This window comes from Perissodus microlepis, chromosome 4 (assembly GCF_051167445.1).
Source record: "Perissodus microlepis isolate ML-2025 ecotype Zambia chromosome 4, ASM5116744v1, whole genome shotgun sequence".
Lineage (NCBI taxonomy): Eukaryota > Metazoa > Chordata > Actinopteri > Cichliformes > Cichlidae > Perissodus > Perissodus microlepis.
Window position 1 is genome coordinate 29,287,904 of NC_140464.1, and position 14,254 is coordinate 29,302,157.

Here is a 14,254-nt window from a genome sequence, read left to right on the forward strand (position 1 = left end):
ACACAGAGCTCAGTTTGTTCTCCTCTTTTGCTTTTTCTAATCCTTGCACTCTGCATTTGCCAGCAGCTGAGACATCCCATTATATTTTGTTACGAGGACCAAAACCTATTCTTAATGTCTAGCTTCTGTTATGACTGAATACTGAATGGAACAAACAAATACTATAAAGAGCAGTTTCAATGAATAATATCCACGCTGACAGCAAAGTGAGGCGTGTAGCTTCTGGTTACAAAGAAGCCTTTGCAGAACGACTGCTCAGGATCAGAATATAAGAAAACAAAAGTCTGGCTCACTGGAAGCAAAATGGGAAGAAATCAGAGGTGACTTAAGACTTATGCACAGTCTTGTAGTTATACTTAATTTAAATTCCTTTTTGAAAATTACATTTTTCAACAAAATGTGAAGAAACTGTTGTGTCCAAAGCGTCTTTGTATTGTGTTTAAGAGATTTTAACGAAAGCCTAACTAGATCTGGCTGTACTTTAACTACCAGCTTTTAACCACAAGGTGGTGCAAGTGAGGCAGTGTACTCTTTGTTTAACCCAGCAAGTCCTTAAGACCACAGACGTATTGGCAGCCTGGCAAGTGGCAGATGCTCTTAAAGAAATGGTGGTAGCGAATAAAAAAAGTTAAGCAGCCATCAAATAATAACATCTTAAACCACTAGTAAAACACTGCCCCCTGATGGTGGAAGTTGTAGCTAATTCAAACAAGTGTCTTTGAGGCTTCAACTTTTCTTTTCAATAAAAACTTGTTTAAGGGTTAAGTGAATGAAGCCTCACAAAAACAATGATTAACAATATTGTTAATGCAATTTAACAGCAAGTACAGCTTAAAGCTGCAGAACCATTCGCAGCACCAACCTGATGGTGGTACTAAATGGAACAGTTATCAGGATTCCTGCTCTGGGAGCCGTGAATGTCGGCCAATCCTTTGGCTGAATGTTGACATATTTTATTGGTCAGGTGGACATATCGGCCAGCCGGTGGCACTAAATGACCATTCAGCAGATGAGTAGGCTTTATCCTCTTGGCACTGTGGATGCTTGGAGCTGATATCACACTGCGATCTTACACTGACTGTGCCATCCCCCAGTGCCCGCTGCTAGCTAACATAAACACCTGCACGGCCACAATTTGTGCACCCGAAAAAAGGGGGGTCGTGGAGCTAGCAGAGCAAGAAGAGGTCCACAGTGCCCGCCCACACTTTTGATTGACATACAGTATTTGGCAAGCACAGCACAGAAACATGAAAGCACCCAGCGCCACCCTCCCATCCCCACCCCAGAGCTGCAGGCTTACTGCTCCCTCCTTCTCTCCTTCTCTCCCCTCTCTCTGTCTATTTTTATCTCTAGCTCCTCCTCTACCCTAGCAGGCTATTTTCAGCACTGTTCCCCCACCCCAATCGCCTGTGTTTGTAAATGCTTCTCTTCTCTTCTCTTCTTCTCGTGTCCTTGCTCCCTCTCCTTTCTATGAAGTAAAATGAGCTGTTGTTGACTTTTCTCTGTATCCGTCTAACTTCCTTTCCACCCAGTGATCTACTTTCAGCCTCTCTCTCTCTCGGTCACCCTCCTCCCTCCGTCTCCTGTCTCTCTGTCGACGTTCATTCAGTAGCTCAGTGAGCGTCTCTCTCACACACACACTCATCAGTGACTCTCAGTCAGTGAATATTAGCCGTCTGACCAGCAGCTGTTTGTGGTCGCTGTGTGGAGCTCCACTATCCTCTGTCTTATGATACGAGGACAGCGTGCCATCTCCTCTCCTGCTGCTCAGTTTCTCAGTGAGGACTCCAAACTCGCCGTCCCAGCGTTCTTCCATTTCCTTCTCTGTCTGTCATTCTCTCAGTGCTTCGTTCTAATTTTGGAAACATGGAACCTCGGGGAGCGCTCTCCCAAAGCTATTTACGTCCTTGCCTCTCCTCCTCCTTCACCTCCTCCTTGCTCTCCTCCTCTTCCTTCTCTTCCTCCTCCCTCTCGTCAGCCAGGAGGAGAACAGCGTGAGGATTCTTTGATGCACACAGAGCTGGGGAATTGGGCTGCTCCTCTGTATTTTTATTGTGTTGACGAGGCTGCAGCAGCTCCTCTCGTCGTCGCTCCTCGCTCTCACAGCCTGTGGGTGACTGGATTTTCCCTCGCAGCTGAATGGAAGAAACAAACTTTCTGTTCCTTCCATCTGCAACACACCCCAACAGCACTGGAGCCAGCACTGTGTTTCTGCATGGATCAGGACGCCAGGTGATGTAGGTACAGAGAAATAAACCAAAAGACCACACGGACACTTTTCAGGTGGTCTCCTTTGGCTGTTGACATTTTGATTGATCTGCGAAGCCCAGCGGAGGGGAGGCTTTCTGTGGGCTGCAGCCGAGACGACGATATTAGAAAGGAGGAGTTTGCTCAAAGTGTCGCCTGCTCGTCATCACAACTCGAGCTGAGCAGTCAGAGACGGCAGAAGCTCCAGGAGTCCGATGGAGACTGGATTACACAAGAGAAGCACAGAGGTGTTCGATTATTTTCTTTTCTTGTAATTTGCGGCCGTTCCCCGCAGAAGTTAGTTTTGAAGTTTCCAGTTTAACTGTATGGGTCTACGGCATGCCTGCGTCTCGGATGAAGAAGTGACTGGTTTAACAAAATAAAGCGCCGGCTCTTGCCTTGGCATGCTGTTGCATCCCACCGTGTCAGGATTGTGCGCCATGTTGCAGACCATCTATGAGACTGAGTCCTGTTTTTCCTCCAGCAGCACAGACAGCCACCATCAGCCTCTGGAGCTCCTGAGCGGCAACAGGGGCTCCAGCACTGCCATGCCCACCGCTGGTGAGTCATCTATGGGAAAGTAGGGGTGGGGGGAGAGGGAAGGTGGGAGGGAGGGAGTGGGGGTGCTGCGGTGTGCTGGAGTTTGATTAAAACTGATGAATAATTTGACGTTTTCTCTCATAAGGAACGGCTGTGTGGTATTTGTGTTGAAGTTTGTCAGCTGGAGCAGCAGCACTCGCAGCTCGCTGAGGAGACGGTGGTACCTGAGTACACTAAGTGCTCGGTGTCCACAGTTTGCGTCAAACTGTGCACTCCACAGATACCTCATACACGTATTTTTAGATTCAACATGACTTCCCACATCTCGTCTGTATCGTCTTCTCCAGCAAACACATTGAGGATAAATATTGATGGATGTGTTTAGAAATCATAGATTCAAGTAGAATAACTGTGTGCAGGTTTCCAGTGCTAGGCGACAGTGTTACAATGCAAAAGATACCCAACCTCAGAAAATATCCTGGTTCCATAGTTTATCCCTGCAGTACAGTTAAACAGACATTTTCTCACAATTGGAACTTTTAACTCTCGTTAAAAGTCTCTCGTTTGACATTGAAAGAGAAAGCTCCACATTTTATGTTAAAACAAAAAGAAAAATGAATCAGATTTTTAGAAATAAAGTGCAAGTTGACGAGCCTGACAGAAGGTCAAAGAGAGATGAGATTCAGTCTTCTTTGTAAGAAGATTTTTTCACTCTTAAAGCAAAAAAGCAGTTTTCGCTCTTCTTCACGTTTCTTAGAGAAGAAGGGCAGAAAGCCCCGACCAGTCTCTCTTGATCTCTTGTAAAAGGTCTGAGTATTTTTGTAGTTTATGTAGATGGTTTCTTTTTAGCTATCTCAGTCTGGACACACTTTCTGTCATTCCGTCTCATTCTGTAGACTAAGTTAGCTTTGGGAATCCTTTGGACATCTTTAGGAAATTGACAGTGTTTTAATTATTTATTTTTGGCTACACCTATAATGCCAAACACAAATGTACACTAGTAGGAAACATGGGTGATAAAATGGATTTTCTGAGCTTTAGGTAGAGTAGAACTGGCCAAACAATGGTGCCAAAATGAGGTAAAGCAGTGTTGAAATGTAGCTTGATGACAGCAGGCTGGAACAAAGAGGATGTATATTGACTCTAATCTTCTTTTGGCTGCAGTTACAATGTTGGCTCCGTGCATGTGTGTGTGTGTTCAGAATTAAAGACTTGCAGAGATTGAAGACGCTGTTAATGAAGTAGCTCAAGATTTGTTAGATTTACATATGTAGTGGCCCAAAATTCCTTTAAATGAAGTAATGAATTTCCTCTTAGATTGCAAAATTAAAACAACTCCTAGATCAACACACCTGATAACCTTCTGTTTGTTTATATCATTATAACTGGTGAACTATGTGCACATCTTAGGCTTCTCAAAAAAAGAGAATGTCACGAAAAAGAACTTAACAAAAGAACTTTCACTTGTACCCTGAAATATATCGAGTCTTCTTTTGTTTGAATTTTGATTATAGCTTATAATCAAAGCCAGCCTCTCTTATTATTAGAAGAGATATATTACAACACACAAATGGCCAAAATGTTCAAAGAAATGTTTGTCTGTACACCCGTGACTTTACTCCGTTACTCCTTTACTGTGGATTACTGCGTCAGTGCATCGTAGTTGTGGCATTGCAAGGCTGTTATTGAGGTTTCTTTGATAGTGGCTAGGGCTGCCACAAACGATTATTTTGATAGTCGACTAGTCACCGATTATTTTTGCGATTAGTCGACTAATCAGATCATGCATCCATTGGACGTAAAGCTACAGCTTATTGCACCAGCAGCATCTGCTCTTATATAACTATCATTAGCTTATAGCTTTAAGTGTTTAAGGCATGTGCTAACTAAAAATAAAGACAAGATGATAGTTTATTAAAGTTTAATGAAATCTGCAGATTGTTTTTAATAAACTCAGCCGTCTGCTCCTTGCTATCTAAAATATAACAGGACACCGGAGTAAATTCTCCAGCATCTCACACTTCTGATAATCAGCCAAACCGATTTACTCAGGAACAAATAAAATACTAAAAAAAAGGCCAAACAATAACATTTTTAAGTTATCTAAGTGACTTATATATGTTTAACCTGAGTAGCGAAAGATGGCGGTGGGTTTGAAAACGATTTCCCCGGCTAGCTATCGAGCTAGTGGGTAACAGACGTCTCCGAAAACGTCGGAGCGCTTTTGAAAATATGTGGTGTCTTGATAAACTGAGCAGATATTTGAGGTTTACACAGCTACATTCTCGCCTGAAAATATGTTAAACGTGTATTTTGTGACCCAGAAAGAATAATAAGAGTAATATTAAAACTAACTAGCTGCGGCAGTTTTTGACAACTGAGCTGGGCTGCGCTATGAATTCTGGGACACAGCTTCTTCTTCTTCTTCGGGGTTTAACGGCAGCTGGCACCCTTGTACATGCAGTGCTGCCATCTTCTGTTTCAGTCCGTTATTACACTCTTAAATCCTACTACTTATTCCTGCGTCTTTTGGGATCTTACAAAGCTTCAAACGACACGTCGACTATTAAATTAGTCTTCGACGATTTTAATAGTCGACGTAATCGTGACTAGTCGACTAATCGTGGCAGCCCTAATAGTGGCCTTTGGCTTTTTTGGATTTTCGAGTTTGGGAGTTTGTCATTTTCATCTAGACAGTACTCCAGAGATTCTCTGTAAGGTTCAGGTCAGGTGAGTTCGTTGGCCAGTTTCATTTTGCACTGTGGGCAAGTGCTAATACCTAGATAAAGATATCAACATCTCGAGGAGACTGTGGATCCTTCACACTGCACTTAAAACACTGGGATATCTTCCTTTAAGTTCTTGAGCCTTGATTTCTAAATGCAATGCAACATTTACTTTCATCTGAAAAGACTTTGGGCCACTGATGAACAGGTAAGACATTTCTCAAGTCTTTGGTTCAGTAGTGGGTTAATCGTAGGGAAGTGACAGATGTAGCATCTTTTCCTGAAGACGTCTGTGCACGGTGGTTCTCGATGCACTGGCAACAGCCTCAGTCCATCCTAAGTTTAGAATCAACTTTTCTTGACCATCATCTCAACACTTCAGTCACCCGGGCTTCCTATCACACTTTTCCCTTCCAGTAAACTTTCCATGCTTTGATACGGCACTCTGTGAATCCTGTGTATCCAGCCTTTTCAGCAATGACCTAATGTGGCTTACTCTCGTTGTTGCAGGCGTCAGTGACTGTAATCTGAACAACTGTCAAGTCGGTAGTTTTCCCTTGATTGTGGTTATTTGTATTCTACTAGCGCAAGAGATGCACGACAGTTCTCTTGCTCTAGTAGGCTGGAACTTTATGTAACCACAAAGTAAAAGTTTACCTTTATAAATGAGATTGTGAAAAATAATGAACTTTGTATTAGGGCTGCCACAAACGATTATTTTTATAGTCGACTAGTCACCGATTATTTTTATGATTAGTCGACTAATCAGATCATGCATCCATTGGACGTAAAACGTACAGCTTATTGCACCAGCAGCATCTGCTCTTATATAACTATCATTAGCTTACAGCTTTAAGTGTTTAAGGTATGTGCTAACTAAAAATAAAGACAAGATGATAGTTTGTTAAATTTTAATGAAATTTGCAGATTGTTTCGGTGAAGTTTAATAAACTCCTTGCTATCTAAAATATAACAGGACACCGGAGTATACTCTCGAGCATCTCACACTTCTGATAATCAGTTGTCTGCTTGACGTTTATTCAGCTGTGTAAAAACTATAACTTTAATCTCAGCCAAACCGATTTACTCAGGAACAAATAAAATACAAAAAAAAAAGCCAAACAATAACATTTTTAAGTTATCTAAGTGACTTATATATCATGTTTAACCTGAGTAGCGAAAGACGGCGGTGGGTTTGAAAACGATTTGCCGGGAGTCCGGTGTGCTCACCGGCTATACTGAGCCTTGCCCCCGGCTAGCTATCGAGCTAGTGGGTAACAGACGTCTCCGAAAACGTCGGAGCGCTTTTGAAAATATGTGGTGTCTTGATAAACTGAGCAGATATTTGAGGTTTACGCAGCTACATTCTCGCCTGAAAATATGTTAAATGTTTATTTTGTGGCCCAGAAAGAATAATAAGAGTAATATTAAAACTAACTAGCTGCCGCCATTGTTGGAAACTGAGCTGGGCTGCGCTATGAATTCTGGGACACAGCTTCTTCTTCTTCGGGGTTTAACGGCAGCTGGCATCCTTGTACATGCAGTGCTGCCATCTTCTGTTTCAGTCCGTTATTACACTCTTAAATCCTACTACTTATTCCTGCGTCTTTTGTGATCTTACAAAGCTTCAAACGACGCGTCGACTATTAAATCAGTCGTCGACGATTTTGATAGTCGACGTAATCGTGACTAGTCGACTAATCGTGGCAGCCCTACTTTGTATGATATTCTACCTTAAGTAACAGCAGCTGTCACCTATTGCTATTCCTGTGGACGTTACAGGCTCCTGTTGTATAGATAACCCTTTAATGTATTTACCACCCATCAGCCGTATCCTTTTCTCCTATTGGTAGTTGATCCAATCCCTTGTCTCAAAGTTGAAAGTTTAAATTAGTCCTTGCCCACTATGTGTCAGTAAAGGTTATTTTGGCTTCGTAAGTAGCTTAAATTCATTGACGTTCACAACACTATAATCAGTGCTAGTCTGTGTGGACACATCTGTTCAGTCATGTTTAAATCCACCACTGTCTGTTTTGGTCTCCACTGCCTGTTGTAGGAAATGTGCTCTGCTTTGTTCATCCGATACTTTCTGAACTTTTCCATCTGCTTAACTGTAAGCATTCAATGAGAGCTTTTTGTACTCTAAACTGATGTCGGATGCTGAAATGACCAAGCAAGATCACAACCGTGAGACTCAACCAAAAGCTATAGAGTGTAAAAACACAATGACGAAATATACAGTGTTAAACGCTGAGGAGGCCTGCTTCATGGGGGTGATAATTCTTTGAGGTTTCGTTACTGTTACTGGTTCACTTTACATTGTACGTGACCACTGAAGTTGAAATATAAAAACATAACTTAGTGCATCTTTAAAGCTACGTATATTCTGTGGCACAATTAATTGTACCAGATGTTTTCAAGTACTTTCAGCCCAGTGTAACACAACAGACAAGATCCACTGTGGATGACCTACAGTCTGCCATCCCATAATGCTTAACCCACCCATCGGTCTCTATAGCAACACCACACATGTGACTCCTCTCCCTCTCTCTAAGCTTCTAATTTGTCTAAAGTACACACAGCCATTATACTATTTTTACCTCACTCTCCCTCTTCCTCTGCCTTTTCTTTCTCTTGCTCTGTCTCTCTGTCTCATGGCTTTTTTTAGAGTGTTTTGCAGGGCTGACGTCATAGTGCCTATTTTCTTTTAGCAATGCAGAGTGAACAAGACGGGGAGAAAGAAAGCAGGAGAAAAGAAAAATATTGGTTTCCAGAAATACCTCCCAGCAGAAGCAGCACCAGTGTGAAATAGGAGTGATAGAACCAGAGAAAGAGTGTAAAGTAATCCAAATTGGACTTCAAACTCCACATCCCTGATGGGATACATCATGCGATTTTCAAAATATTTGCAGTGACAAATCTTGGCCAACACTTAGTAAAGCATCTTTGACTCTGTCTGGATACTGACTGGATCACAGTTGCTTTAAAGCAGCCACATGAGGTCAGAGGCATTAGTGGGAAATTCCCAGTTAGTAGATTGTAGGACTGTAACACTGCAGCCAGGCTGACAAAGAGTCAGAGGTCCGCTGAGCCAAGCATTCCTTTAAACTGAACTAGTAGACTTCATTAATTTCCTCACAAATAAAATATTAAATATTCAAAAAATATTCAAAACCACCTCACAGACCTATCATTATTTACAGATACTTTCAGTAGTACGGATATTTATTTAGACTCTTTCTCTCTGATTCATTTTTCTGAGTTAACTTCAGTAATTGTTTTCCTCCAAATCATCAGTCTGTTAGATTCCATTCCTACAAAAGTGCTTAATGAAGTCCTACCATTAATTAATGCTTCAATTTTAAATATAATCAGTCTCTATCTCTATTACTGGCCTGTGTACCACACACCTTTAAGGTGGCAGTAATTAAACTGTTACTTAAAAAGCCATCACTTGACCCAGCTTGCGTAGAAATTATAGTCCAATCTCCAACCTTCCTTTCATATCAAACATCCTTGAAAGAGTAGTTGTCAAACAGCTAACTGATCATCTGCAGAGGAATGGTTTATTGAAGAGTTTCAGTCAGGTTTCAGAGCTCATCACAGCACAGAAACAGCTTTAGTGAAGGTTACAAATGATCTTCTTATGGCCTCTGACAGTGGACTCATCTCTGTGCTTGTCCTGCTAGGCCTCAGTGCTGCGTTCAATATTCTTAACCATAATATTTTATTACAGAGATTAGAACATGCTGTAGGTATTACAGGTACTGAACACAGTGGTTTGTATCATATCTAACAGGCTCATTTAAATGGGGGAAGTCTTCTAAACACACTAATGTTAATTAGTTCCACAGGACTCTGCTTACGTTATACAGTCTTACATACATTTTCATTGCTATATAGATGATACCCAGCTTTATCTGTCTACTAAGCCAGATGACCACACCAGTTAGTTAAACTGTAGGAATACCTTAAAGACATGAAAACCTGAGGGACCTCTAATTTTCTTCTTCTAAACTCAGATAAAACTGAGGATGTTGTACTTGGCTCTAAAAACCTTAGAAACATGGTGTTTAACCAGATACTTACTCTGGACTGCACTACCTTGTCCTCCAATAACAGTCAGAGTCATTGTTGACCAGCACATGCGCATATTAGACAAATATGTAGGACCGCTTTCTTCCATTTGCACAATATCTCTAAAATTAGAACCATGCTGTCTCAGAGTGACGCTGGAAAATTAGTTCATGCCTTTATTACTTCTAGGCTGGACTACTGTAACTCATTATTATTAGAATGTCTTAAAAACTCTGTGAAATGCCTTCAGTTGGTCCAAAATGCTGAAGTGAGAGTACTGATAGGCACTAGAAAGAGAGAGCAGATTTATCGAATGCTGGCCTCTCTTTATTGGCTCTGTTAAATCCAGAATCACATTTAAGTTTTTTCTCCTGATGAACAAGGTCTTGAATAATCAGGCCCCACCTTATCTTAAAGACCTCATATTAGGGTGATTTGGTAATATGTGGTTCCTACAATATTCAAAAGTAGAATGGGAGACAGAGCCTTCAGCTTCCAGATCCCAGATTTGATTGCTACTTCTAAGAATACGGTTAAAATATCCTTTTTCATAAAACTTATAGTTAGGGGTAGATCAGGTGACCCTGAATCTTTCCTTAGTTATGGTGCAGTTGGCTTCACCAATGCACTGAGCGTTTGCCACCTCTTTTCACTCATCATGTTTTTTTTACACCTCTACATTTAATAACTAGTTATTATTAATCTCTGGCTCTCTTCCACAGTGTGTCTTTTATCCTGTTTCCTCCGCTCACCCCTAACCAGTCACTGCAGATGGCCCCGCCCCTCCCTGAGCCTCGTTCTACTGGAGGTTTCTTCCTGTTAAAAGAGAGTTTTTCCTTCCCACTGTTGCCAGGTGCTTGCAAATAGGGGGTCATTTGATTGTTGACTTTTCTCTGTATTATTGTAGGTTCTATTATAAAGCAGCTGTTTTTGTGATTTGGCGCCTTATTAATAAAATTGAATTGAATAAGACAGAAATGGTTCATTTCACCGGTCCAAGCAACAACAGCAACAAAATAAAGTACTTGGGGATTTTTATCCTGATCACTTAATTTATAGTTGAGCGGCTGTAGATCATTTTTATTTCCTTCATGCTCATTATTATGGAGAATGTTTATATGGTTTGCAACATCTAAAATGAGCCATTTGACAAATAATAGTAAATACTGAAGAATCTTAGTTTCATTATGCCAATTCCTAGAAGAAAATGGAAAAATGTAAAATTTAAATTTTTTTTTAAAAGTAACAATATTTAATACAAAATGAAGTCAACAGGTACTGCTTTCACATTTACATTGTTCAACTTTTCTGTTAATTAATCTTTTTATCCAGTAGTTTGGCAATTTTCCTGAAGTACCTTTGGCCAAATGGAATCTCCTTGTGCTGGTGATTTCAGTGCTTCCTTGTGTGATGAATGGATGCACACAGTGTACAGACTTGCTTTTATGGACGTAGCGTTGGGCGATTGAAGCTAACAGTCATTGCATTTGTTTGCTTGGTCTTTATCCATTAATTAAACTGCAATTTGTGGTCCATTGATTAGCCACTTCAATTTGCTGTTTGAATAAAGAGGACATGGCTAGTAATAGAAAATCACAAAATGCTTGCTAAAACCCACAGATAGTACCTGATCTCGGATCAGGTAAATCAGAGTCAGCAGCGGGTTATCTAGTTTGTCTATCCACTATTAATCTACCCTCAAAGACCAGAAGTTTTTTCACAATGTGCATGCACAAATTAACAGTCCTCCTAGCTTGCCCAGCTCAAGCCAGTGTTAATGGCACATGCACATGCTCATCAAATCGACTGGTGCTATGTATTCTAGGGAGGCAAGCATACTTAAGCCTGCTTACAGAGTTAACAACTAACTGTGGCTGCATGATGACAGTAATTTAAAGGATGGTGCACACATGCAATGAGAGACGCTCATGGGACAGAACACTCTTTGAGATGCAAGGAGAAATATTGATGTTGATTTTTTACATGTTACTGGACAAGCAGTAACATGTTTGTCCAGTAACATGCAGTGGTGGCTTTGCTTGCCCTGATTGAATGCCACTGATACACATTTATTTAATTGGAGTTCCTTTTGAGAAGACTGGTTTTTGTTTTTCTTTCAGTTTACCAAACATGTTTCTTCACGCCTTCATTTTTAGCTTGCTTTATAGTAAACTCTCTGGTTTTATGAGGTTCATTCATTTTCTTGACCTAGACACCGTGTAGAAAGTGTGCCTGTGTATCTTATTAGGGCCAGGGTATAATGACCAGTCCGTCTTGTTTCCATCCAGATTCATTGACTGGACGAAGTGGACCCACAGTCTGTCTTTCATTCTTTTTTACTGCATCTGCCGTGGTGCATGAATGACTGCGTGGTGCTGCAGTGAGCAGTAGTCAGTTAGAAGCTGATACAGGGTGATTGACTAAAATGTTGCCTGAGCCCTGCCTCTGTGTCAGACTGTACGTTAGTGTGTGTGTTTACCAGACTATAAATGTCTTCAGTTTGACGTCAGACGCTGGCTGCTGTGGAATGCTGCTCTGTTGCCAAATGGACTGTTGTACCCACACTCACAGACCGGTCTCTCACGTACACACACATATACAGACAGAGTGTGTGTTGTAGTGGAAGGGGAGACACGTGCGTCACAGTGAAACTCCAGAATATTTGTTTAGGTAATTTGTGAACGGCTGCACACATATGAACAGACACACTTGTTTATCCAGAGCTCCCACTTTTTGGGCATTTTTGGTCACAAACCAGCAGCCTGAAAAGCTTCTGCTGATTTCATATACCTGTGTCATGAAGCACTTGTTCACTCGTTGTAGATCCACTTCATGTTTCTCTTCAGCTCTGCTATGATCTGAAGCCAAAGTCGTCACAATCTAACAGGCTTGGCCCTACTGTGGATGTTCCTGTTTGATTAGCTTAGAAGCCATGTGGGAAGCGTCAGACATCAGAGACCAATCGGTCCAACTCAGAAAGGTCAAAGGTCAGACTTCACAGTAGGTAAAACCTAATTAAATTTCCTCCCTGGTCTGCAGACAGGAAATGTCCTGACGTCACAGCGTGCTGCCGTGTGTGGCGTTTCCTAAGAAGTAGCCTGATCCTCTCATAGGGGTCACCAGGAGAGCAAAGGCAGGTCACGGTTACAGCCCTTCTCCCGGACACAGTGATGGCTGCTGATGGAGCAGGATTACTAGGACCTCTCTGCCCCTCTTTCTCATTGCTCTCATCTTTTACTCCCAGCACTGAATTACAAATGATCAGAGTCTCCGTTATATCGCAGCCTTTGGGAGTGAAGAAAGTAAGAAAACAGATTTATATTGGTTTATTAAAGTTACCTTTCACATTTTATCTGACACCCCCTTCACTGATATAGACAGAACGTAGACAGAAGAAGAACGTTTTCTGTGTCTTGCTCAGACCCTCTGAGGTGCAGGATCTGCAGCTTCTCCGTCCCAGCATACAGACTGTGTGTTGATGCTGACAGTGCTTGTTGGTGCAAATGTAACACTTCTTTGTCTTGTAAGGGAAAAACACAAACAGTCTATGAAAACATTTAGGGAACGTTTAAACATTCAAAGTGAGAAAAGGAGAGTTTTCCACTGCCTGGCTCATAGTTCAGCTAGCAGTTCTCCAGGTATCTTATAGCAGCAGCCTGGAGAGCACATCATTATCTAAATTACAGGTTATCTTATCTAAAATATAAAAATGGGCTAATGATCTAAGTAAATATTAGCAGACAGACTGTTGTGGGTGCGTGCATCGAGTCCATCATGGTTAAAACGTCATCTGATCTCCCAAAGTCCCGGACAGCTACGCAGGACCTTTGCGATACTCATCCCTAGTGTTAACCTGTTGCTTCTTTGCGCTTCCAAGGGCCAAAACTAAAGAATCAGTCCAAATGAGATCATACAAACTCTCCCCCCCTCTTCCTCTTTCTCTCTCACTAACATTCACTTATACACACAAGTGATCAGTATAAGCTGATTGGAGCTGCTAAGCTGATTGGAACCTTCCGATCCAAGTGCTGCTGAGGCTTGTAGCTTAAATGTACTTGTGAAAAAAAAGAAGAAGAGTGCATTACAACAAATGCAGAGAGCGAGTGACGACAGTCAGCTTAAACTGAGTGCATTTCTGTACGCACACAAATGATGCTTCATTTCTGTTAAAATGAAGCCGTTCTTATAAGTTATTGTGAAAAAGCCTTTAAGAGAGTAGCCAGTGTCCAAAAGCAGGTTTTGTTTGTAGGTTATATTAAGAAAGCTCACCAATTAATCAGTATCACAGCTCGTAATTATTAATCAGAGGTCATAGCCTGTTGACACACTTAAAATAAGTCAGCTGCTGGGCTTAGCTAGGCTTTGTCTGAAGCAGGAAATCAATACGAATCTGGCATTTCAATTAAGAACAAGTGTTACAGAAATGAGTGTCACAAGACACTTTTTCTTTGTTCCTTTTTCTTTGCTTGCTACTCGTACTACTGTAATAATCTGTCACTATTAGTATGTAAAGCACATGTTAGCATGTTACTGCAGTGTCCTTTAGTGTAGCCATGCTGAATAAAGCGCTGGAACTCAGTGCTACCCACTGCTGCTTGTGAATATTTTTAGGCAGCAGGACTGTCCCCCTCACTTTTCTTACAACACTATCACAGCCCATCTGA

General features: G+C 41.4%; 1 protein-coding gene across 2 annotated transcripts in view; it reads left to right on the forward strand.

Annotated features, from left to right (window-relative positions):
* Positions 1 to 14,254, forward strand: part of hdac5 (histone deacetylase 5) — a 63,716-nt gene that overhangs the window by 18,058 nt on the left and 31,404 nt on the right. Inside the window, exon 1 of one of the 2 annotated variants that reach the window (XM_084926948.1) lies at positions 1,395 to 2,808. The exons of the other annotated variant lie outside the window; for it this stretch is intronic. Coding sequence (XP_084783074.1) covers positions 2,652 to 2,808 — 157 coding nt within the window. The 5' untranslated portion in view covers positions 1,395 to 2,651. Of the gene's footprint in view, positions 1 to 1,394; positions 2,809 to 14,254 lie in introns of those variants that run through there. 2 annotated transcript variants of the gene reach the window in all.